We start from the raw sequence: 26,124 nt of genomic DNA, 5'->3' as shown, positions 1-26,124 counted from the left end.
GATATAATGTCAAGGTAGAGACTCTGATGTCACAGTGGTAGAATCAGAGATTCTGTCGGTGGAGATCCTGATTGAAGATTTTGTCGACAGGGACTCTGATTGCGATCTCTACCAGCAAAAACGCCAATTCTACCAGATCGGAGTCTCTACCCTGACATATATTCAAAAACCTTAATTAAACTATCAATTATACTGAAGCAGACCCTGGGTTAAACAACAATTTCTACGTCATGTTGGAAAAATGAGGTGTACCCAATATTTTGTTTACAGCACCAGTCTTTGTCAACAAAGGACCAATCCATTACTTCTACGATGTCACAGATAAAACATGATTCAGTGACTCAGTGAATTCTTCCAACACAGATGAAGAATTTCCAGCTGCGCGCAGCATCTTTCATTCTGTAGAAGTATGAATATTATTCATCTCTTACAATAGATCACTTCAAGAAGTTGATCTTTTCATTTTTATCGTAAAGGCCCGTGCCTGGAGTACTTGGCTGCGTGCACGTCCCCAACCGCCATGCTTGGCAGCCGTGAGTCAGCAGCCAGGCCCCGCATGAGGAGAGTGGTACCTGTCACTGATGCCAACATGGTGTCCACCTTCTGTGCTCTGTTAGAGGTGAGGAAAAAGACATTACAACGCTGATTTTTCTTTTTACTTCAGTCTTTGAAGCATTCTTGAGAGGTAACATCTACTAACATACATGTAATTCCACAGCAGGGTATGTATTTTTGCCACCCTGAAAAATATGTCCACACAGATCTCCAACAGATCTGCACTCCTGTATCTACTGTTCTACACTGTGCAAAGCTGGATGGGTGCTGTACCAGAAATCTCCAAAATCCACTGTTTTTCAAAGTGGCAATAGATCAATGTTAATTAAGGTTACATGTCCATGGTGCTGAAAGGCATTCAAAAGCAAAATGGTCACATTTCTTGTACTAGATATTACTGGTGCCAATTGGAACAAGTTCTCCAGTACAATTGTCAGGTGTAATGAATATTGTTACACATGTTAGTCACTATGTTATCTGTCCCCCAGTCTCGTGATACCTTTATGAGCAATACCTACTTGTTAACTAGACCAAGAATAGTTGGGATATTATATAGTTATTGACATTTTGTGTACTTCATTACTTCAGATATATCTATCCTTGCATCTTTTGTTTCTTATTGTTGCTGTCTTTCTAGTTATTCCCTTATTGACTCATCATTCACTCACACTCCTCCTGCAGTCCCTATTGACTCAGCAGACTGATGTGACAGAAGTGGAGATGGAGAGGTTCTTCAACTTTGCAGCCATCTGGGCATTTGCCGGCACGCTGGAGGCAGACTATCAGACAGCCTTCTCCCAGTGGTGGAGGCACCAGTTTGTGGCCGGCCCGGACGGTGTGGACTATCCTGAGTCTGGAGAGGTATGCTACTGAATATACAAACACCTCTTTTCTGACAGTACAAAGATGCCTTGAAAACCCATCTAATAAGCAACACTAGCCCCCTGGAGTAGAATCATATATTCAGTTCCTCTTCTATCATAATTCATTACTTGCTTGTCCTTATTTATTATGTACCGCAACCACACTATGTATATTACTTTTACTTTTATGATATATAAAAAAAAGACAACTGTGATTAATTTAGTTTTTTTAGCAGGATTTAGTTTAAGCTACATATGATTTTTCCTCCTGTTGCACCTGTTTTTATGTATTGCTATTTGTATTATGTTTTATGTATTTTCTTGTGCAAATGAATAAACAAACAATAAGTAAACAAAACAATGAATAGATAAACTTTTGTTATAATCAAACGTGAAAGCAATCTTAGTCCTAGACCTGGCTTTCTAGCTGTGCTACAAGACAAAGTGCTAATTGGATTATCCTGTGCCCCACCCTAGGTCTGGGACTACTATGTTGACACTGAGAACAGAGAATGGACCAACTGGCTGGATGCTGTCCCTGCCTACTCCCTGCCTCACGGCCAGGGAATCCCCCCAGATGCCTATGTCCACACTGTGACTGTTGAGGTAAGTGGTACAGATGTGGTTTGAATACTTGATGCATGTGCACCAGTATCTGTCTCAGCTTTCCCTTCTACATTTGGTCTCAAAAGGAATGAAAGAGTTTCATCTTTTCTGGTGATACCTTGTGTTTCAAGCCTACCTTATGTGTTTGTATCTACGTAAACACTTTAAGTATTATGTGAATGTTTCAGCTTACCTGATCTGCTACCTAGTGTATCAAATGTACCGTCTCCCTTTATCAAACATTGCTTTCCCTTCTGCATTTTGTTTTAAAACAAATCTGAGTGTTTTAGCTCAATTTGGTGAGTCATATACATGTACTATGCATTCCTGTCTGTACAGCAACTGTCCTACTTGCTGGGGCTGCTGTTTGACTCCAACAAGCCGGTGATGTTTGTTGGGGAGGCGGGGTGTGGGAAGACGGCCATCATGAAGGACAGGGTGCGCACGTTCTGTATGGGGGAGATGGCTGAGGCCAGGTCCATCACTGTCAGGTCCAACAGGTGGGTCATGGGGATATGGTGTTAGGAAAATTCTTAAGTTTTAAGGCACTTTATTTCACCGTAGGGCTTAAAAGTAGGCATTCACCTTGTGTAAAGTTTGCAATTAGCAAACAGCACATAACTGCTTGTTACAGTATCTGTATTGTTGATGATACTACCACAAAACATGGCAAGATTGACTTTTGCTAACTGAACTATACTCTGTTTGGATACACTGCTGTCTTGAAGCCTTAAATATTGGACAAACAGAAGTAAATGTTTAAGTACTGGGTACAACCGATATTATCTTTGACTCAGAAGTTCAGATTTTCCTATCAGACTTATTGCATACAAACTTTGTATTCCAGCATTGCTACATGCACATGCCAAGGGTGCCACTCACACTCTGCTCAATGCAATGTAATTGAACAGCAAAATAAGAGATTGTCACATTTACAAGATGATTCATACATGTAACAATATATATTTTTGCTGTTCAGGTTCACCACAGCTCGCTGGCTGTGGAAGACAATAGAGGAGACCCTGGAGTGGAAACACGGCCGTACATACATCCCCAAGGGCAACAAGAGACTCATGGTGGTGGTGGATGATATGAACCTAGCCAGGGTAAGACTGCGTGTGGTGTTTTGACTTTGACTAAGTTGTCTACCAACAGCTACTCTTCAGGAGAGAAGATAGAGATAAAGATGTACACTTAGTAAGAAGCATTGGCTCATTTAAAATTGCTTTAAATCTAATCATTACCTTCTTTGAATAGAATATCTCAGAGATAGGATGGATATATATAAAAAGTAGATGATAGAATGAAACAAATCCAGCTTTTTAGCACTAAAACTTTGTCTTTGTCTCTCTTGAATTAAATGTTATGCACAAGTGTAATGGGGGTCTGAATATATATCCTTCCTAGGTTGATGCATACCAGAGTCAATCGGCCAATGAGATAATCCGCCAGCACATAGACTGTGGTGGAGTGTTTGACCCCGTGACCCAGCAGTGGCGACAGGTGAAGAATGTGACGTACGTCAGCACCGTCAACCCCAACACCACCGCACCTGTGCCCAGCCTCAGCTCCAGGCTCCTCAGGCACTTCGCCATCTTCAACTGCCCTTATCCAAAGTAAGTCTAGAGGATATCCCTAGTGTAAAAAATGTTACAAGCAATTCATCACATAACATCCTTTTGCAAAAGTGTCTGTATGGTAACTAGGGCACAAAGGTTTCTTTCCATTTCCAACTGGGGCTGTCCAAATTTCTGGGGAGCAATTTATTTTGAATACAACCTTTAAATGGTGTCCTCAATGTTCTTGTTAATCTTCTGAAAGGTTCTTTCCCTCCATCATTCGCTCTTTGTCCTTGATGAATCATTTTGATGATATCTTGTACTATTTGTTGTCAGGAAGTCATCTTTAATTATCAAAAGTAACCATGAACCTCCTGTATCTCCAGGACTAATGAGCTGCACTACATCTTCACCACCCTGCTGACCACTCACTTCACCTCAGCCAGCTCCGGCCACATGATGGCAGGCAGCTCCATCCAAGGGCTGGCCAGCTCACAGCACGACAAGGTAGAAAACACACACCGTAGAATTCCTTCCCAGTATAGGAAGAGTAGCAACCTTAGAAATGGCACTATGACAAGTGCGTGTGATAGGGTGAAGGAAGCTAGCATGATTATGCAGAAAGAAAGATACGTACGGCATTCTGTGTGGAATGATTGTTATTTTTTCTTTGAAATTTAATCTTTTAAAGATCATTTTGTTTTTATTAAGTAAGTTGTTAGCATTTACTACTAGTATGTCAACTCTGTCAACTTTGCACTGCCCAATTTTCCCAGGCTCACAGATGATAAGCTTTGCTAATTAAAAGTGTTTGGTATTTTCTGTGTACTGAATAAACCACTACCCCTGCAGGGTGGGCAGGAGTCTCATGGTGAGGAGCATCTGAAGGACCTGCTGTCCACTTTGGTTACGGTTGCCCTGGAGACACAGGACAAGATGCGCTCCATGTTTCTCAGCACCTCTGAGAGGGTCCACTACATCTTCACCATCAGGGACCTGCTCAGGATATTCAAGTCAGTCTCGCTACCCTTGTTTATGCTTTTTAGGAACATTGTCTTCTACCAGACAAGTGTAGTCAATTGTTTAAACATGAAAAAGACAGAAGCTTCCTACCCAGTACTTTCCGTGGTGCTGAATTTGTGGTGCTATTAGTTTGGACAAGTATACAGTGGATGGGGTCATAAGGAACTTTTGTAAATATGGACAAGATATTTGATTCACTGTAGCTGTCATCTGTGTTAAGCCATAAAAAGTCTGGAAAAAATTGCAAGATGTACCTAAACAGCTTGAACCCGCTGAACAGAGCTGCTTGGAAGTGCAGTTTGAAGACTAGCTGACTGTTGCCCACCAGTGTGTCAGGGATGCCAGCAATAGTATAAATCAAATACTGCATACTTCTACAACTACTACCTACTGTCTGTGTGCTAGTTGAAATAAATAGAAGACTCTTTACCCCTAACTGTGCCATTCACTGCCATGTAGGAACCTCTGCCTCTCGCTGAAACCTGGCATCAAGCCAGAAGACCTCCTGTACTTGTGGACCCATGAGTGTAACTGGGTTTATGGACATCGGATGGTAAATGAGGTGGACGTGTCCAGATACAAGCAGGCCTTTGTCACAGCTGCCAGGAAACACTTCACTAATGAGGAAGAGGTTTGTTTATGCCATGAGTAGGTGAATAGGTTGTTATATGGAGGACATTCCTGCCATGGTTTGAGTTACCAAGCGTTAAGTTGTACACATCAAGAGTAGCCTTCTTTTGAGGTAGTTGTTGTGTTGGAAGTTTTGATGAGTTAGTCTGAAACAGCATTCAGGGTGTTAATGATACTAGTTGATAATACTTCCACATGATTTTGAAGTATCAGGTAAGTAAGGTAAATTTTTTCATCATGAAGCCAGCGCTTCCAAATGAGCAGTTTGCTATTACAAAGGGCACACGCTGTTGACAATATAATTCAGGATATGGAATTAAGATTTCAAAAGAATTTGATTAGTATGCACAATTCTATGTATCATTCAAAGGTGTGCATGTTGACCTTTCCCACTGTCATGTTCACCACAACTGTGGTTGTACCTCTCCAGCTCAACCTGGTCATCAACCCCAAACAGCCCATCTTCAGCAGCATCGAGGAGAACGAGAGTGGGCTGGTGACCGCCGGGCCACAGAGCGCTGCGGGAGGGGGGTCAGAGCTCAGGGCGGAGGATAACACCACCGACCTGTTTGTGCCGTGCTTCGACGAGGAGGCCATGAGAGACGTGATGAAGGAGGGGCTGAGGGAGTACAATAAGAGCAACCCCATCATGAAGCTGTCATTCCACAATGTAACTTTAGATAAAGATAAATTTTTTCACGCTAATCTAATATGTATGTTTTCTTTTATTTGCTTTTATTTTTACGCTTCATATGATTTCAACTTGATGATTACTGTATGAATTTGAAAGCAACTATTAGAGTAAGGAGAATGTTAAGTGCATATTCATCATTTTGAAATCGGCAGTTATTCTTTCTGAAGCCTGATGCAATGGTCATGCTTTCCATTCTGTAACATTTTTTATTTTCCCGTGGCAAAGTCAAGGCAAGGTCATAAAATTAGCAATGCTGAGTAACTCTCTTTAATAGAACCAATCATACAGACATTTTAACAACATCACATTCCCCTGACATTATTATAATGGGTGACTTCTTTTTTCTGACAGACAATCATGGAGAACATTGCCCGGCTTTGCCGTGTGATCATCAGTCCACATGAGGTGGCCCATGCCCTGTTGTGTGGGGAGGGCTGTCCTGGGATCGCCCCCCTCGTCGCCCGTCTGTCCGCCCACCTGTGTGGCTTCCAGCCCCTCAAGATCAACCCTGTAACAGATGGGGGAGATGGAAGCAGCCAGGACAGGCTGGCACTCTTCAAGTCTGAGCTGCTGGCAGCCTATACTAAAGCTGGAGCTAAGGTGGGACAGTCTCACTCATCTGTCTCTTAGTTTTAAAGGCAACCACAGTGGAAATGTGTTTGCATCAAAACACTACTACAAATTGTTCAGGATAAGGAGACATGTTTGGAACATTGGGGTTAGCTAACAAGACAGTACATGTGTACCATCATTGTGCAGTTTTCTCAACCAAGCATCATTTTCTAAGCATTCTGAATGTTTGAAGGTCCCTAATGAAACTGTCCAACTTAGAAATGACTAAAAATGTGTCCAGACCTTCTGCCACTTCCTATTTGCTACCTATTCATAGTTGGTGTTTCCATTTCTCCATTGAACCACTTGTAGGGAGAAAAGCTGCTGTGCATCCTGACAGAAGAGGAACTGTTGGAAGAGGAGTTTCTGGTGCCCATCACTGACTTTGTGGTGACGGGAGTGACGTCACGACTCTTCACTCCTGAGGAGCAGACAGCCATCGTCAACTCCATCAGGACAGAGGTGACCCAGGCAGGGCTCACCTACACCAGGGAGATTGCATGGGACTTCTTCCTCAGGTCAGTCTGGGACTTTAAGCATTTGTATCTCTTAACTAAGACTTTTTGTTGTTGTTTATTTGGTCACAAGTGGTTCAGTAGACAAAGAATGACAGTGGACCTTCTTTGGACTGTGCAACACATAGAGAGACTGCAATGGTAGAATGCAGCTCATACCTGAGTTGAAACAAAAAGGTAACCACAGGAAATTTATTTGACAGAGAATGTTATTAGCATAGAAGAGTGCATCAGTCTTGTTTCATATATGCTGCACTCAAAAGGCTTGTATTGGCAAATATTTCCATACTCTTGGCTTTTACCATAAAACAGTACAGTCTATTGTAAAATTAACTTCATATACAAAGTAATGTTATTTAAAATTCCCCTTTACAGAACTGCCACCAAGAACTTCCGCATCTGCCTGATCTTCCCGTCCATGGGACCGGACTTCCAGCGCCGCTGCCGGTCGTTTCCTGCTCTCTTCAGCCGCAGCAACATCCTGTTTCTGGGGCACTGGGAGAGGCAGCAGCTGGTGGAACATGCCTACTATCATCTGAAAGGTGCGTATAAAACAGATAAGACTCTACCCTGCTAAATGATTTTCATGTTTAGACACAGATGCACCATCCTTCAGTTGACTTAACCATATTATTTTTTGGAATGTTATTGCTCATCTAGACAGCCAAACTTGATGTCTTCAGCATGAAAAGTTAGTATTAGGTTGAATCATGCCATGGAGGGAACACATTTTTGCAGAGATTTCATGAAGAGAAAACAATCTGTGCCTGGAAGATAACCTAATATAAACTGTACTTAGAGCAATATGAAACAAAAAGGAATCAAGTCGATTTGATCTCAATACCCTTTTTTTATGCAGAGCCAGAGAATTTCCCTTGTTGCAGCTTCTCAGTTGCTTTTTGCCCAGTACTGTCCGTGGTGCTGAATTCATTGCTATGAATAGTGCATTGTGCAACCAGTGGAAACTTTTGCACAAATACTTCCTATACTACATATATATCACACTGGCTATTTTTCTATGCAGATGCTGAGAATTTCCCTGTGGTGCAGCGAGAGAACCTGGCCCACCTCCTCTCCTCCATGCACATATCGCTACGGCAACAGGACGGACAGGAGATCAGCTGGGGAGAGTTCCGCCACATCACCAACGCCTCTTATGAGAAGTTTGTGGAGCGGTAAGGTTTAACTTTGTGTCTGAGTGATCCGTCAACTTCTGCTGACATGGAACAAGTCAATGTCTGCTCTGCTAAATTTTTTTTTTTTATACTGTCAAGGTTTCATCAAATGTAGTCCAACATTCTTGCCTTTCGTTTACTGAATTACAAGGTATCATCTTATTGCTTTGTTGCAATATGTCCTTGATGGATATCATTAGGGGCAGAACCAATATGGCTTACATGGTTTAAAATCTTTTCTACCCATGCCATAAGTGTCCCATCCCATGTATGAAAATGTGTCACTTGACTGTTAATACTTTAAGAGATAGTGTTTTGTCCTTCCTTCTTTACTCTTCTACTTTCTTCCTTCTTTATCCTGACTGCCCCACTGCTGCACAGTGGACCAGGCCAATAGTCTTACAAGTAAGTACAGAATGTATGGACCCAACTTTTAACCATAATCAGGTGGCACTGTCATATTACTAGCCAAAATAATAATGTCATGATAACAGTATGTTGAATATTTTATCTCTAAAGTAAAAGGACACCTCTCACTCAAACAATTTACTGTCTTCTGTCATAAATTCCTACTGTGTAACAGGTACTATGCAGCTAAAGAGTTTTGACAAAATGAACATCCCCCTCCCCTTCTCAGGTTTGTGGCCATGTCAGCCCAGAGGTTTGAGGAGGTCCTGTTCCTGCATGAGAGGATGAAACAGATCCTGGAGAGGATCGATGCAGAAAACAAGAAGGCCATGCAGCTGAAGACACAGCTGGAACATGAGAGGGTGGTGCTAATGGAGAGGAAACAGGTAATCACAACATTTATACACTTTAGCTAATACAGCTAAGATTTCCCAACATTTAATAACTTTCTAAATAATTTTGTCAGCAATTGTGCTTGTACTAAGATTACCTTCTTGGGTTTTACCTCACACTACATAGCACCTCTACAGTATACAATCTCTCTCAGCAATCCTCTTCAAACCTACCTGTTCACTACAAGATGCTAAAAGGCTACACATTAATGCACCACAATACAGGGTACCATCCAGCTGCTGGCACAGATAGGGCAGGACACTGCCATCACAGAGCAGCAGGTCCGCATTGTCAGGAGACAACTCCAGAAGATATATCATCTGAAGAAGGTACAATAAGAAAAGACTGGAGGAAATACTTATTGTTCATAGACATCACAGAATTAGCACTTAAAAAAGTAAAACCAAAACATCCTAGATATCTAATTGTGTAGTAAATGCATGTCTATTAGACTTGATTCATTGTATGAGAGATGCTTTCTTTATTCACCATTTTATGATACAATGACTTAATTCAACCTTTCAAGGTTTCTGTACAATCACATGAAACAGCCTCTATCAGAATCTTGTCACAGTCTGTCTGACACATATCAAAATGTCCCTTCATTTGTTTGCTTCAGTCCCTGCCAGACTACCAGGTAGCACATGAGAGAGCTGTGTACAAGGCCATTGCCATCGTGGCAGACACTAAGAAGGTGGTGGAGGCCATGAACATGGACCACCTGGTGGCACTGCGCTCCCTGCACCAGCCCGACCCTGTCCTCGAGGACCTCATGGCAGCCATCATCATGTTATGTATGCATCATCCTTTAAGCAGCTATTATACTACTGTAACATTTTTATGTTTGACATCAGGTAAAATGAGAGATAAAGCAATCATGAATAAACAAGGTTCAAAAACAGTATCTTCTTTTCTTCAGTGAAATCCCCCAACTCTGACTTGACCTGGAACAAGGGGGCCAAACGGCAGATGGCCAACCTGGAAAGGTGAGTACAAATCAAGAAATATTCTTTCTTATATAAAATATTTGAATATCTGACACGGTTATACCAAATTTGGCCACTTTAACCTCAAAGTTTGTACTGCAGAGTGAGACTGTTTTGCTTTTGAACGGAGGTCGAGCACAAGAATGTATGTTGAATAAAAGGTTAACATGATAGATTTTTTATTATCAGTGTTGAATATTTAGAAAGTGCTCCTCGCTCTGTGTATTAATCTAAACTGATGTTTATCATAGTCTTTTCCAGACAAGCAGGCATGTTTGTTTTAGCTGTTAGCAGATCTAACCCCCACAGGATGGGGAACAACAGATGATAAACCGGACAGTATATGTGTGTGTGTAGTGTGTTAGTAGATAAGACAAGTTAAATATTGCCTTTCAACAGTATGAACATTTTATCTATTGTCACTTACCATATAATCTATGAGTCTAAACTTCCAGTCATTGATATGAAATGTGCCCCCCCCCCCCTCACAGATTCCGTGAGGAGCTGCTAGGGTTTGATGAGAACCAGCTCCCAGAGGAGACGATAGAGGTTGTGGAGCAGTACCTGAAGAAACCAGGCTTCACACCAGAAACCATGCAGGCTAAGGCAGACAACAACGTGGCCGTGGCTACCCTGTGCAAATGGGTCAGGGGTGTTGTCAGGTGAGTACACATTTTGCAAGCTATAGTCTAAGGTGGCCAAAATGATATCATGAAAAAGTGACATCACAAAGTAACAAATGACTCCATAAAAGACATGATCACGGAGTTGTCTTTTTTACTACTGGTAGTACACAATCCAGAAATATATGCCTTGATGTCAACATTGGAAAATCATTGGAGAATATTTCTTATACCTATATGTGTATACTGGATGGAATCTTGGATTTCCGTGAAATCCCCCTAGGAATAGCTTTGTACACTTGGTAATCATAAAAGATGCCGGTGTTTTTTATTTTTTCCTTCATTTAACTCTGAAATGTCGTTTGCCTGCAGGTACAACCGACTGATGATCTCCAAGGTGAAGCCGCTGCACAACAAGGTTGAGCAGACTGCTGCTGCTGTGGAGATGGCCGAGCACAGGATGTCTACTCTGGAGACCAAGAGAAAGGTCAGAGGTCACATGGGGCCCTTCAGCCTCAGTTTCTATCCAACATGGGATCTCTTTTACTATTACACCACGGAAATTTCATGATATCCCAGCATTGATTGAAACAATGCATTCAGTTATACTACCTCATTTTATTCACTTAATCTTTTCAAATTTCTTCTGTGTCAGAGCAAGTTGACATATAGTCGAAGATGACATGAAGCATTCGTTCAGGTTGATAATAGTGTCTTTGAAGGGAGCAAATCAGCTTGATATCATTAATAGGGTCATGACAATTTCATGGAATTTAAAAATGACACAATGTGTCTGTCTGTCTGTCCAGAGTATTTCAGAATCTGACTTGTTGTACATTTTGCAGGCCCTTGAGACCAGATTACAGGACCTGGCTAAAGGATTTGAGGAGGCCACTATAGACAAGAAGGAGCAGGAGGCCAACACTGAGCTGATGGACAGGAACCTGGACACAGCAGCCAGGTTCAGGAAGGTAACAAGTGTTTTGTGCAATGTATTGTTAAACAACGTACGAAGTGTACGATCAAAGGAGGTTACAGAGAAAAGGAACATACACCTTACACATTCCTGCAGAAGAAATTGCTTTACTACAATATTTATATGAAAAAATTTTTGAATCCAGTACAATTTCTATTTAGGGGCCAACTAGTATGGCTTATCCTTAAAGACAACAAGTCCTGATCACTTCCTACTTTTTACCAGATCCTTGCCAAGGAGCACGAGCACTTTGTACAGATCTTCAACTCCCTGGGCAGGCGGGAGGTGGGCATCGCTGGAGGCGTTGCCATGGCGGCAGCGTTTGCCATCTACCTAGGTCCGTACGACCACGGGTTCCGCAGGATGATGGTGACCCTGCACTGGCCACACTGTCTCCAGGAGAGGGGCGTACCGTTGGTCATCGACTCCCTGGATCCCATGAAGGGTAGGTCAAAAAACTCAAAAGTCCTCCCCACATCTTTTGGTGGTTTGGTGCAGTGTTCCAACTTCATTTTCTGTAGTCCTTAGGTCACGTAGGCCACTACAGTAGGACACTAGTCCTGACCGAGTGTCTTCAACTCCCATATACTTTCCTATAAGTACTGACTGCTAAATAGAGAAAACCATTTTTCATATCTTTGTATGTGGTGTGACCTGGTCAAGAATTAAACCTCCAACCTTCTCAATGCAAGGCAAACACTCTACCCCCTAGGTCACTGCACTATAATGAAGGGTGGCTAGCGCAAGAAGATTAAATATTCTGTTGTTTTCTTACATGCAGATCATATCATAATGTCATTTGATCACTTTTCTTTTCATCACCTTCCATAACATTTGATAAAACGTTGATCATTCTTCATTTTGTTCTCCCGATGCAGGCCATGTTATTGACTGGGCTATAGATACGGGCAGTCCCATGATCAGGGACTACTCCGAGAATGGCTTCACCATGGGAGAGTCCTCCAAAGCAGAGAGCGAACTCTTTGTAAGTGTCCCCCACAACGGAATTTAGTTGCTTGAACTTACATGAATATATAGTATGTTTCAGTTTGGAATTGAGTATTAGCAGTGTAACTGTTTGTGATTGTTTGAGGGGGCAATTACATTGTGATAATGGTAAATTCCAATGAAAGTTCATCTGTGATGGCAATTAACATTGTGAAGATTTTGAATGGTTATTTCTATACACAAAGTAAAGTGTTTACCAACAAGCTTTCAGTCGGTCTTCAGAAGCCATGTCCACTGTTCATTGTAAGAGCTAGGGAGAGTTTCCCTGGAAAAGTTAACCTGTATATATGTACTGTCTTTCCTGTCACAACCGGTAAGTTCCAATGAAAGTTCTGTGATGGTAATTAACAAGATTTTAAATTGTTATTTCTAGACACAAAGTAAAGTGTTTACCAACAAGCTTTCAGTCGGTCTTCAGATCCTCATCAAGTTGAAATCATGATAATGCTGAAGTGTGGTTACCTCACCACAGGCTACAGCACCACAGGAGATGAGCACAGCCAAAAGTGCGGATAGAGAGCAGCGCACTGAAGGAGACGGGGCTGAGGAGAAGGTGCACTTTGAGGAGACTGGTGAGTTCCTTCCACCAACTGATTACAATACGTCCATTTTCACCGAAGTATTAAGACTACTGATGTTATTCTGATGGAGGGTCAATCATATTTAGTACAAGTTAAACTGACCACAATGCTGCATGTATTTGTATGAATGTTAAGACTCCAGTCTGTGCTTAACTTGGTGTAGCATGTGTTGAAGTCATACCAGATTTCTGCAATGGTACTTTCCCCTTCCAGCTGGCCCTGACAATGACAAGAGCGGTACAGAGGAGGAGACGGAGGTTCCTGCCACAGAGGCTGGTACTGAGAATCCCCAGACAGAGATGGGAGCAGAGGGGACCCAGGAGGCAGACATGCAGTACGAGAGTGAACCAGCAGAGGGCAATGGTAGGTGTTGTTTCTTGTGCAGCATAGACTGCAGACCATTCGAGAGCTTTTTGATGTCAATGCACCACAACATGCGTTAATTTTAATGTAGTTGGGGGGAATGCAGGTTTGTAAGGAATATATGTATGTCTAACCTTACCAGGACAGAAGAACATACAATAAATCTTATAGTGAATGAGCAAGTGAGTAAGAAGTAATTGTGAAGAAGACATTTATTTCATTTTTAAAAAATGTCTTGGTCATTGGCTATTTCTAAAGACGAGATCATTTCTTGATGACAAATGAAATTGCCTATAAGTTTTATTTGCCTTTGTCTGATATATGTCCAATATGTGCATTCCAGTTGTGTGTATATGTAACAAAGTTTGTGCATATAATGACATATTAGGACAGATTCATGCTGTAATGTTTGTGCTGCAGGTGGTGAGAATGAGAGTGAGGTGAGCAGCCATGCCAGTGCAGAAGGGTTTGTTGGGTACACAGTGGAGAACATGCCGGTAATCAGCAAGCCGGAGTACAACAAGTACATGGGAGCCCTGGTCAAGCTGCTGGTGGGAGGCAAACAGTTACAGGTAAGACTCTGCGGCCCTGAAGCTGAACCCTTTAAGATATGACAATGAAGCTGACATTTGTTGCCATTGTGAGATGTCACTGTGGCATAGAATGTTCCTGGTAGATTTATGTCATTATGACTATGAGAAGGAGGAGGAACATCTGGGCTTGAACATGCTTTTATCAGCTTTCTTGAACATTATGGCAGTTTTGGAGAAATCATCAATAGTTAGCCACCACTGGTTGAAGAGTTCTCTGCACTGTGAAGAATGAAATATTGCAAACTGGGTGTCTTAATGAGCAATAGGAAAGCATAGGACAAAGGAATTTTCTTTTACACAACCAGTTTTTCTCACCTACTGACGTTTTGATGTCTGTCAGACATCTTCCTTAGAGCTTCTAACTGGAGTTCTGCTTCTTGCCGCTATATGTAGCCGATGTAGGCGGCGCTTTTGCGGCGAGAAGAACACTATCCCAAACGTCAGCAGGTGAGAAAAACTGGTTGTGTAAAAGAAAATTCTTATGTCCTATGATCTACCAACCTGATGAAATTATTTTCGGAATAGGAAAGCATGTTACAATGTACCAAGGTTCAAGTGTATGTACTAGTAGGTAGGTGTAAAAGCCAAAGTCTATACATGTATACATGTACAACTCCCAAGTGCTGATGTTTGACACCATGTCTTTACACCAACAGGAGTGGAACACCCAAGGCTTCAGCCCCCATCAGATTGAGAACATGGCCATCCTGGTGTCGTCCTGGAACCGCCCGCCCTTCCTGATCGACCCCCACGGGGACGCCGTCAGGTGGCTGAAGAAGGTCATGAAGAAACAGGGCAGGGAGCTGGTCTCTGTGGACATGCAGAGGAGGTAAGGCAGATGTTCTTTATTTCTTCATCTTGAAGTTATTTGGGTTGTTTCATTTAGTCCGTGTTATTGATTTCCAAGGGATGGGATGCAAAAACAATCAATCAATCAATCAAATTCAAAGTAAATTACAGGGAATCAATATTTACTTGTGACTTAAGTTGGTTACTGTGTGATTTTAAGGTATTAATAAAGCCTGTTAAGAAAAGTCCATCAAACATTGTCAATTTGATGATGCATGACTTTAAGAGATAAGTGCAAAGAAGGGTCCTGAGTGTTCATAAACTCAAGAACTCTTGTATTGCATTGATATGTCAGGAAATGAGAGAGGATCTTAAGAGATAAATTACAAGTCACAAGAGAGAATACAGATGCGCTGTATGCCAAGAAATAGCATGCGGGAAAGAAGACTCCATCAAACATTGCTATTTTGATGATGCATGACTTTGAGAGCTGCAAACGTGGAAAGAAGGGTCTAGAGTGTTCATAAATCAAACTCTTGTATTGCATTTATACATCAGGCAATGAGAGAGGTTTTTAAGAGAAAAATTGCAAGTCACAACAGAGGCTACAGATGCACTGTATGCCAAAAAACTAAAACAGCATGTGGGCAAATCCTTATGAAAATGATGCATCTTTGTCCCCTGCTCAGAATGGACCCTGCAGTGCTGGTGCTGATAGAGCGAGCCCTAGTGACAGGCCTGTCCCTACTGCTGCAGAACTGTACAGAACATGTGGAGAGTATGCTGACTCCTCTCATCTACCTGCAGAACCACATGGATGTGGAGGAGCCAGAGGGTGAGGAGTCTTGGTTACTCTGTGCTCACCTCACATGCTTTTCTTCCTACTGCAAAATTATCTCTCAATCTTGAATGAATTTACAGTAGTCTGTTGCTAGCTCAAGCACTTAACCATGTTAAGGATGTGCAGCAAGTGTCACAAAGACAACTGAGCACAATATATTTCTAATTCAATCTATACACTGAACAAGGCTCCTGTGAATTTATATACAGTCAGACACTTCAGATGTTGTCTGGCATCTTTCTTTGGTGGTAAAAGGAAGAAATATTTATTTTTTAATTATTGATTGATAAATATGCCAGCCAGCATCTAAAATGTTTGTAAATTCACAGAAACCTTAATCTACTTTTAGATTCAATTTTAAAAAAATGTTGTATTCATTCCTGGATGCCTATCCTTCACAAACATAACTAATTAACACAATATCTTTATCCTGTGTCCCACTCGCTGCAGAGCCCTACATTATCCAGTACTGTGGGCGGAGGTTACAGAGCCCACCATCCTTCAACCTGTACCTGTCCTCCCTGGTCACACGGCCACAGCTGGATGCTGAGATAGCCTCCACCACTGCCCTCATCAGCTATACAACGTCATCAGAAACACTGCAGGTGAGGGCTAACATCACTTGGAGTGTGTCATACAGTGGTTAGTTGTCCTGCCACAGGACCAAGAGGTTGGGAGATCAAAATCCCAGCTGTTGTTGCTCACTTGAAATGCATACTACTGAACTGGGTAACATTTGTTAATTAAGCCATGGGCTACTGTTCATTGTAAGAGCTAGAGGGAATTTCCCTGTCTTTCCTGTCACAACCAATGAAAGGTTTTCAGTAGGCTGAATTTTCACTTGACTGGATACTTCATAGACCATTATTAGCAGATTAAGCTGATTTAGAGTCAGGTATACTGCAAAAGATCTTCAGATGAATGGATTTAGGACAGTTGTATTTGTCCTTGGTGCTGATCAACCAATTGCTTCGCCTTGTAAAGTTAAGTTTTGCAGTTATGTAGGTGGATATGATCATTTAAGTGTTATAATGTAAAAAAAAGTGTGATATTCATATTTTCTGCTCAAACAGCAATCAATGTATCAGTACAACTTTGACATCCATGATTTTCAGGAGGACCTGCTGTCCCGCACCTTTGCCCGTGTCCGACGTGACCTGTACCAGGAGCAGAAGCTGGCTCTCCTGGCCATCCGGGAGTACCGGGTGGCCCTGAAGAGCCTGGCCAAGCGGCTGGCCCAGCGGCTGCTGGAGGGGGAGTCGGACGACATCTGGGACAGCACGGAGTTTGTGACCAAAGTGGTGCAGCAGAAGCAACAGGTAGTGTTTCATCCCACCCCGAGGCGATGGTGGAACATTACCTGAAGCCTCCGCTGCCTACAGTTTAGTCCAAGCGTAGCTAGTGCTGCTTACAGTGCAGTCCAAAAGTAGAGTTAACTACTGCATAGTCTAAGTGTAGAGCTGTCTACAGCATAGTCCAAGTGTAGAGCTGCCTACATTGTAGTCCAACTATAGTGCTGCTTATAGAGTAGTCCAAGTGTAGATGTCTACAGTGTAGCCCAAGTGTAGAGCTGCTTAGAGCGTAATCTAGTAGGTAGGGTCTCCTGCAGTCATACTACATATTGCATGTTTCTATGTGTAGAATAGTAACTTTGTTTTGTAGTACACTTCTCTATTTAATGTATGCTGTTCTATTCGCACACTACACCTGTACCTATATGCTAGATAGCAACAGCAGCCAAAATAGCAGACAATTATTTTGCTTCTTAGAAATTCTGATATGGTAGGATGTATATCTGCCTGCACGAAACATTGTAATGCATCATGAGATTATATCAATAACTTGTTAAATTCCTCATGAAGTAGCAAACAGTTAAATAAAGCCTGGTCTAAACTTGTCCATTGATAGACATCAGTAAGACATTTATATTACATTATTATACTTTTGTTGCATGAATTCTGACATTATCAATCTATTCAAGCAGAACTTACCAATGTATCTAATAATATTATTGGTGATGAGCTTGAAGATGGTGATTAACAGAAATAGTCCCCATCTCTTGTTCATGGATTGTTTGGTATGTCATTGATGCTTGTGGAGTAAATTATTTCCTTGTCAGATTAATTTCTTTTGATATTATATCACCACTGGGCACTTAATTATGAACAATTTATTCCCCAGCTTTTCTTCTGGTTCCTTATGAAGGTACACTTTTAATTTATGAAGACACACTTTAATCTACAAGCTTAAGGGCTCTCCTCTGTTACCTTAGGTTTACCAGCGGCTGCAGCAGGCTGAGCAGGTGCTGGAGGATGTCCAGGCCCTGCGGGAGGAGCTGGCTCCTGTGGCAGAGCGGGGTGCTCTGCTCTTCTCCCTCCTGCGCAGTCTGGAGATGGTGCAGAGGGAGTACAAGTTCTCCAAGACTTTCTTCCTCGGCCTGTTTGACAAGGCTGTAGGGGAGGATGTAGAGGAGGATGAGGAGGAGGAGGAGCCAGCAGGCAGTGCCAGCAAAGTAAGGCATGGTTATGTGTTGGTACAGAGGGGGTTTGGTGTGGGTGGTTTTTACATTTTTATCCATTTACAAGCATTTCTCTGACCAGAGTTTTGAGATGGCAAAGTTCCTCTGTGTTTGATGATTCTAATTTTAGGTGTTAATTTTGCTGTCTTTTTGCCTTGCATGCGTTTTAGTATGCCTGCTTTTTGCAACTCTTATGCCTTTGTATCCAAATTCTAAGAAATCAGGTGGCAGACAGTCCTTTTCTTATGTTCTCATATGTGTCATCTTGATGTAGCAGTTTCTTGATGTCAAATGCCGGGTCACATACCAGTATTGTTAAAAATTTGCTTGTTCATCTTTTAGGACATTTCTCCCAGACAAGATAAGGACAGCAGGCATGGAAGGTCTCCCAGATCCATGAGGGGAGAGGAAGGTAACAAAAGTTCATTGTTAATTTTTATAACTCTTGACTATTTGTGTTATAGAATTCTATGTTTTATTGCAAAATGAAAGAACTCTACAAATGTCCCTGTCAATGTTGATTCTATAGAATTTAGTGCTCAAAATATCAAATACTGGGAATGCCAGTGAATTATTTTCTAAGGCAGCACATTGACCAATGCTACATATGTAATACCTGCAGGTGTATCTCTGGCTGGTAGTACCAAACAGCAGGAGAATGGAGAGGGAGAAACAGAAACTTCTGCGGAAAGCTCCCGCCCCAAAAGCGAAGAGCTGGTCCTTCCAGAAGCTCCCGAAGTCCCGACACAGGGCGTGTCATTTGACAGCATGTCTGTCAACCAGACCAAGATGCTTGTAGATGGGCTGACACAGATGGTGTATGACAGCGTGAGTCAGTCTCTGTACCCCGAACATCGTCTGCTGTTCGCCACCATGCTGTGTCTCCACATGCAGCTGGAAGGGGAGGAGTTTGCTGAGGAGGAACTGAGTCTGCTACTCCAAGGTAGGTGTAACACGGGGTTGGTAAAAATGGTTAGAATAGGTCTACTGCCAAACCTGGTAAATTGGCCATAGACCAGATCCCTCCATCCAAAATGCAGTCCTGTGCCCTCTCTGTCAGCTAATCCCATGTGTAACCAGTTGAACTTGCATCAGCATCAATGTCCTGCCTCCACATCAATAGTACAGATCTAACATTTCAGGAAAGGTCTTAATATTTGTACATGTAAGGTACTCATACATCTTTAAATTACTATGTCAATGTCATTTACCTTTGTGTATCAGTCAGTTCTTGTACAAGACTTTATGAAAGTCACTTAAGTTCTTCTGTAAGGCTGGAGATTTTTTTTGTTTGTTTACCACACTCTAAATTTGTCTTCCTCTGACATACACTTGTACACAGGAAACCCCGGCCTGGGTGGAGGCCTGCCCCTGTCACTGGAGGACTTTGACTGCGAGGCGCCCATACCTGACTGGGTCCCACAGGACAAGTTTGAGGACCTGATGGCCATGTCTGTGCTGCCTGGTCCTTTGGACAGCCTGTGTAAGCATGTTGCTGAGGATACCGATGACTGGGAGAGATGGTACATGTCCCTTGCACCTGAGGAAGAGAGGCTTCCTTATAGACCACCAACAGAGCAGGAGGAACAAGGTACTGCTTTTAATTACTTTTTCTAGTCTTGAGTGTTGCCAATTAGATAGCTTCTTTGCTTCTAGCAACAGACACACACCAAGTCAGTAACCTGGAGAGTTACTAACCGTATTAAGTTATCAAGGCCTCTTGCTGTGATTCTACCAGTAACAACATATTCAATTTCCTTGTATGCAGTTGAACTATTTGGATAATAGATTTTTCAAGTAGGCTGTGACAGAAGTAATGTAACTACCAAGAAGGACCAAAAGTCCTATTTGTCGTAAGGATGCCCAAGAATGCAGCGGTACGATGAATGCAACTGGGCTCTTACTCAAACCTTAATAATAGTGCGTTACAACAGAGTAAGTCCTAAGAAATCTTTGACAACCCTTTAGGAGCTGATACTGGCCCTGGCAGCCCTGACATGGGACCCATGACAGATTTCCACCAGCTGCTCATCATACGCTGCCTGCGACCAGACAGGCTGCCCTTTGCCATGGCCAAGTACGTACAGAAGCACATGCCCGGGGTGCTAGGCAACAAGACCACGCCCAACCTGGAAACAATTCTGGACACTGCTGGAGATTCACACATTGGTGAGTGCCAATCTTCCATATCAGATGGGCTTAGAAATGTTTCATTTTCTCCCTCTTTCCCCTCCTTCACTTCTTCTTCTCCTGCTTTTTTTCGCTCCATCACCTACACCTTTTTCAGCAACTTTGTATTAATCTTTGTCAAGAATTGTATTGACCACTTCTGGGCACTGAACTAACCGTCACTGTAGCAGCATCTCTGCTCCCTAAGTCAGAGACATGAAGCTTAGGCAAGCTCAACTAACTGACTCAATAGGCAAAGCAGGAAATTCCCATTTAGGCCCCATTTATGCCAGAATGGCTTTGATCCACTCACACTGGGAAGGAACTCTAGCTACTCTGTTCAAGTAGTGTGGCGGGTGCTTTAAGGCAATACGTGTAATGACCAATGAAATGATCCCCCCCACACACACACACAGGTGTTCTGGTGTTGCTGTCACCCAGCCTAAACAGCTCCAGTCAGCCTAACATTGCAGCCATCGACATCAAGAAACACCCTGTGGAGGTGCTGAAGAGTCTGGCAAAGGTCTGTGGAAAACTTGTTATTGCTTGATTTAATACTAGATGCAATCATCCTGTATGCCAAATGCTCAAGCAACTGAATATGATTTAGGAAATTGATTGCATCTAAGATAGGATCCATTAGCTTTCATAAGTGACTGCTGTATCTTATTACCTGGATGTCTAACAGCATTAATCTTCATTGACCAATGATCTTCTGCTTTGTCCTTTCTTTAAAAGTTAGACAATAATGGTGCAATGTACCCAAACCCTTTTGTTACAGGGCATCCCTGTTGAGCATGTAGCGGTAGGGGACGGTTGTGAGTCCCGTGTGGACGTGGCCATCGACACTGCCCATAACAACGACGGCTGGGTCATCATCGAGGACATCCACCTGGCCTCTCCACAGTTCCTACATGAGCTGAAGCTGCACCTGGCCAGGGTCAGCCATACTGCCACAGGTTGGTCAGGCTGTCTGTTGTCTTGTAAGGAATTCTTCTACTTGAAAATGAGTTTGTCTCTCATTACTGAGAAGGACTATCATCTCTGGGTTTAATCATTGGCCTGGTCACTGAAAATCTTGTGCACATGCCAAGCGTACGTACAAAAAACAATTGCCACAATGAAAGATATCATTTAATAGAATGTATTCTTGACTGTGCTGCAATATCTAGCTGCAAGAAATAGATCTAGAACATATTTTATTACTGTTTGTTTGTTTTTTTGTTTTTTATTTCTGTGAAAGCAACAGTTACTATACCAAATTGTCAGTTTTTATTTGTCTTTCATTAAAAAGATAATAAAAAGGTTTGTCTCCAAAGCAGAGAAATTGGAAAACATGTGTGTCTGGTGTCTCCGGTCAAGTATGAGGGAAGTTTTATCAATGTCTGCTAAAGTTTATAGTTGTTTTTATAAGATTTAAAATAGAGTACCCAAGTACTCATTTCTAAACACTGCTTTGCTAAATACTACTTACCCTTTACTCTCACAGGTTTGAAGGACAGATCTGCCCAGGATGGCGGTAGGTCGTCCTTCCAGGTGTGGCTGACATCAGAACCCAGCGCCACCATCCCAGAGGACCTGCTGAACTCCCTGCACAAGGTGGCCTGGGACGTCATCGGTCCCCACCTGCTGGGGGGGCAGGAGGCACAGGGGCCGGCACTGCTGGCACATGGGTCGCCTCAGGGCATGCTGAAAAAAGGTTGGTTGGTTTGTACCATGTAGATTGCAGTCAAGTCTGCACCAGTGACCACCTTTGTATAAGGATCACTTGGTCATTGCAGTCATTGTCTGCTGAACGCAAGTCATCAAACGAGAGCTCTAGAACCCATTGCTTAATTCACTCATTAACTTACGTTACCACCAAATGGTTTGAATGTGCAGGTCTCTGGATTGGTAGCAGAAACGAACATAAAATAGGAGTGTGCTACTACACGCATGGTACCTAGGCTAGGTCCTCGGTGGTTGACCTCTAGATCTCTGTCCAATCCAACTGAGTCTGAAGTACAGAATATACAAGTGACTAGTCAAATTCCACTCCACTGGCAGAAGATGATCCCTTTTTCTATTCAATGTAGAGTGTGAAGAAAACAGTCATAAGTCACTGGCATTTTGATTTACATTACAAGCAGGTTTTATATAATTTCATTGGCACAAAGAGAACTATCAACACCTTTGATTTGTTACTTGTTGCAGCTATTGGTGCTGCCCTGAGCAGTGTGCCAGCCCAGTCCTGGGACAAGCTGCGAGACAAGTCCAACAACATCCGCAACATGGTGTTCGGTCTGTGCGTGGTGCAAGGCGTGCTGCTGGCACGGCAGCTGTACGGAACCCGCGGCCTGAGCCTGCAGTACCCTCTCAGTGGTGTGCAGCTGCGGCAGGGGATAGACATACTGGTGGGAAAGGCTCTGAACGAGGGAGGGGAAGAACCAACAGTGGACGAGGCTTGTAAAGCTTTGGCTGAGGTGAGATGCCTGTGATTGGATTGACTACAGGTTACAGTATGTGAGGGAAGCTTCCCCAGTCTCATTCAAGTGTGATTGGTTCGCAACAAGATATGCCATCCCATGAAAGCAGGAAAACAGAAATATCAAGAGATACTATTTCTTGCTTAATCAGAAGTAACTACATGCATTACATGTCTGCTGAACTACCGGTACTCAAATTTTATTTTAAGTGCATCAGATCAAAAATTGTACATCATACTATCTTTTTCAGAAATCTTTATGGTTCAACTTTGAAGTCAAAAATAGTAACCCACATAATGTGGCAGTAATTTTCTTCCATTCTTTACTCGCATCTGATTGACATAACCAACCATCTCATAAATGTTACAATGTTTTGAAAATTTTCCCGTCAACCCTGTTGTAAATTTTCTGTCCATCCCTGTCCTCAGATGGTGTACGGAAACATCATGGGAACTGACTGGGACCGTCAGTACACCACCACTGTCCTGCACGAAATCCTGTACCTCATCACCAACCAATCGGGGCGCCTGATGCTGGGGAGCGTGCCCATCCCAACCCCTGCCGCCAACGTGGACCCCTCCGAGTACGCCCGCTGGTTCGAGTCGTGTTTCGAGTCGGACCACAGCGCGACGGAGGCTCTGCTGCTGGATGAGAGCGTGGACAGGGACTGGAACGAAGCCAGGTGAGCTGGCTCTGATGAAGCCAGGTCTCTGATGGAGATGTACAGCAAAGGATGCTGGCAATTTGAAGCATTTATTCACTTTCTTGATATTGGAAGATTCTTAGAGAATCTCTTGACAAAAGTGTCTCCAATAAGCTCAAATAATGTACTTTTGTCCTCTTTAAAACCTTCTTGCGGTTAAAGCTGAATGAGATCCTTGGCAGATGTCAATGTTGTATCCTTCTGAATACTGCAAATTCAATTAAGTGATAGGGGACAAGGCAGGCAAAGTAAAATGACTTCTCAATTTCACAATTTAGAGTTGGCACACAGTGTCACTGTGTCATAGTGTCACTGCAAACATGAAACTACAAATGTATTGTGATATTTCAAAATTTACACTATTGTGAGCATACCTGAAATTTGACACCTGACTTACAATAAAACTTATTTCTGTGCTGCAGCTCTTCTGTGTACGTGGCCCACCTGGACCAGCTGCTGACCCACACCCAGTGCGGCCCGTACCCCAGCAAGTCCATCGTGTCCAAAGAAGTGTCCCTGGACGTCCAGCGGCTGAGGTTTGCCATCGACCTGTGCGTGGACGGCCTGCCCCCCTTGCTAGAGCTGGGTCGGCTCCCTGCCCAGGTGGACTCCAGCTCCTTCTCCTTCCAGTACCACCGCCCCTCCATGGTCAGTGTGGCCACCGTGCCGCCCGAGGAGATGCCAGAGTCTCTGGGATTCATCCTGCTGCAGGTAAGTTATTGTAACCAGTGGTTGTAAAAACGAGCCGTAGTAAAGCTACATGTACATTGCACTTTCAGCTGTCAAGATTATGCTTCGTCTGACCCATTATACTATTATAGTAAAGAAGACAGGAGAAAAACTCAGTTGTTTCATGTGTCATGCTAGCACAAAGCATTTAGTTACAAGGACTGTTAACAATAGACATCAGAAAGTATACTATGCATGGCAAGCATTTTTTTCGAAGTACAGCTGTATAGTAAGAATCACAGGTCTTGCACCAGCTTAAGAAATATAGGGTACTTATTTCACAACCATAAGATATACAGTACAGTGCGGTATATCCTGCTAACATTTAGGCTCTCTGCATCCGGTTTCACTGCCTTAATCAGAGTGTGTATGTTTTCCATGCCATGATATAAAACTATGATTCACCTACCGGATGAAGTTGTTTCTGGTGCTGCCAGTATAGCAAAGGAATAGTTTTGACACCTGTGTTGATGACTTTCTACGTCTCCTCCTAACCCTGCAGGAGTGCCATTGGTTGAACCTGTTGCTGTGCCACGTGCGCCAGTCACTGCACAACCTGGACCAGTGCATGCTGGGAGGCACCAATGCTATCCCAGCATCCCTGACCCAGCTGGCGGAGGCCCTGCAGTCGGAGGAGGTTCCCGTGTCATGGACGCACCCCCGATGTCGGCCCTCCTCACACACCATCCTGTCCTGGCTGGCAGGTGAGCCAGCTTTCACATCTATAGTAAAGAGAGTCTTGCAGTTACACTGATAGATTAACTTATAATGTGATCATCAACTTCAATCGCATGCATGTCAGCTTCAAAGACATCAGAATTTACTAACTAGTTCAGTTATCATTTTTAGTTGATATGATGGATAACTCCAAATCTTTACTAAGAAGGAAAACAGACTTTGGTTGTGGTGTCCCCATCCATATTGTCTCCCCATCCAAGGGTTTTGGGACAATCATACTATTTCTTATACTGCAGCATGAGTGGCCTATAAATAAAGAATTAGACTAGCCTGGTAGCATATGACGGCATCAAGTTTCCTTACTGTAACTGGCAATTTTTTTTTACGTATATGGGGACGTGTTGTCAGCCCTTTGGGAGATGTATTACTCACCCCTGGTCCCCTCATTCATTCCTCCCCCAGACCTCCAGGAGAGGTACAAGCAGTTCCATGACTGGGTGAAGCATGGGATAGTGTCCAAGGAGCCAGACAGACCCACGTCCCAGCCGCAGCTGTCCCACGGCCAGCTGACCTCGGTGTGGCTGGGAGGGCTGGTCAACCCGGCGGCACTCTTCACAGCCCTCCGGCAGGAGAAGGCAGTACAGCTGGAGGTGCCTGTCAGCAAGGTCAGTCTGAAATCTGTGCAACATGAGCTGGAGTTCCGCTTCATTCTTGAGGCCTTGTAGCAACTGCCCTATGAACAAAAGATGTTAATGCTATAGCTTTCTGGCTTTTTTTTAACAGGAATTCTTCTTGTTCTAGTCTTGAGGGCACCTAGTCCTCAGTGGATAGCGGTTCAGCACCAAGGACAAGCTACATACCTGTCATCCTCCTTTTCCATTACATTTCAGCCTTGAAGTTTGTACTTGCAGTAGATTTGGCATTTCATAGGTCTCCATGTATCTTACCTGAAGCGGCCTACAGGCTGATTTGAGCTTCTCATGAACAGATAAAGGTTGAAGCAAACAAAATGACTAAAAGACACCATTGAAATGACAATGCCAGTCACTGCCAACTTTTGTGTGTGAAG

General features: G+C 43.0%; 1 protein-coding gene across 1 annotated transcript in view; it reads left to right on the top strand.

Moving 5' to 3' along the window:
• Positions 1–26,124, top strand: part of LOC118426495 (dynein beta chain, flagellar outer arm-like) — a 60,566-nt gene that overhangs the window by 31,179 nt on the left and 3,263 nt on the right. Inside the window, 43 exon segments of the mRNA XM_035835941.1 lie at positions 477–619; positions 1,237–1,416; positions 1,896–2,024; positions 2,364–2,524; positions 3,004–3,130; positions 3,432–3,640; positions 3,970–4,090; positions 4,436–4,596; positions 5,066–5,237; positions 5,667–5,906; positions 6,282–6,530; positions 6,855–7,060; positions 7,433–7,599; positions 8,082–8,232; positions 8,870–9,026; positions 9,258–9,362; positions 9,653–9,827; positions 9,953–10,019; positions 10,511–10,681; positions 11,015–11,129; positions 11,488–11,613; positions 11,844–12,063; positions 12,482–12,603; positions 13,099–13,198; positions 13,421–13,570; positions 13,991–14,142; positions 14,820–14,992; positions 15,642–15,787; positions 16,244–16,398; positions 16,909–17,112; positions 18,066–18,305; positions 18,654–18,723; positions 18,934–19,254; positions 19,654–19,902; positions 20,280–20,480; positions 20,897–21,003; positions 21,262–21,439; positions 21,970–22,179; positions 22,674–22,942; positions 23,374–23,627; positions 24,071–24,359; positions 24,880–25,081; positions 25,518–25,720. Coding sequence (XP_035691834.1) covers positions 477–619; positions 1,237–1,416; positions 1,896–2,024; positions 2,364–2,524; positions 3,004–3,130; positions 3,432–3,640; positions 3,970–4,090; positions 4,436–4,596; positions 5,066–5,237; positions 5,667–5,906; positions 6,282–6,530; positions 6,855–7,060; positions 7,433–7,599; positions 8,082–8,232; positions 8,870–9,026; positions 9,258–9,362; positions 9,653–9,827; positions 9,953–10,019; positions 10,511–10,681; positions 11,015–11,129; positions 11,488–11,613; positions 11,844–12,063; positions 12,482–12,603; positions 13,099–13,198; positions 13,421–13,570; positions 13,991–14,142; positions 14,820–14,992; positions 15,642–15,787; positions 16,244–16,398; positions 16,909–17,112; positions 18,066–18,305; positions 18,654–18,723; positions 18,934–19,254; positions 19,654–19,902; positions 20,280–20,480; positions 20,897–21,003; positions 21,262–21,439; positions 21,970–22,179; positions 22,674–22,942; positions 23,374–23,627; positions 24,071–24,359; positions 24,880–25,081; positions 25,518–25,720 — 7,547 coding nt within the window.

Source organism: Branchiostoma floridae, chromosome 1, assembly GCF_000003815.2.
Source record: "Branchiostoma floridae strain S238N-H82 chromosome 1, Bfl_VNyyK, whole genome shotgun sequence".
NCBI lineage: Eukaryota > Metazoa > Chordata > Leptocardii > Amphioxiformes > Branchiostomatidae > Branchiostoma > Branchiostoma floridae.
The sequence above is the reverse complement of the archived record's forward strand: the minus strand, read 5'-3'. Positions and strand labels throughout refer to the sequence as shown.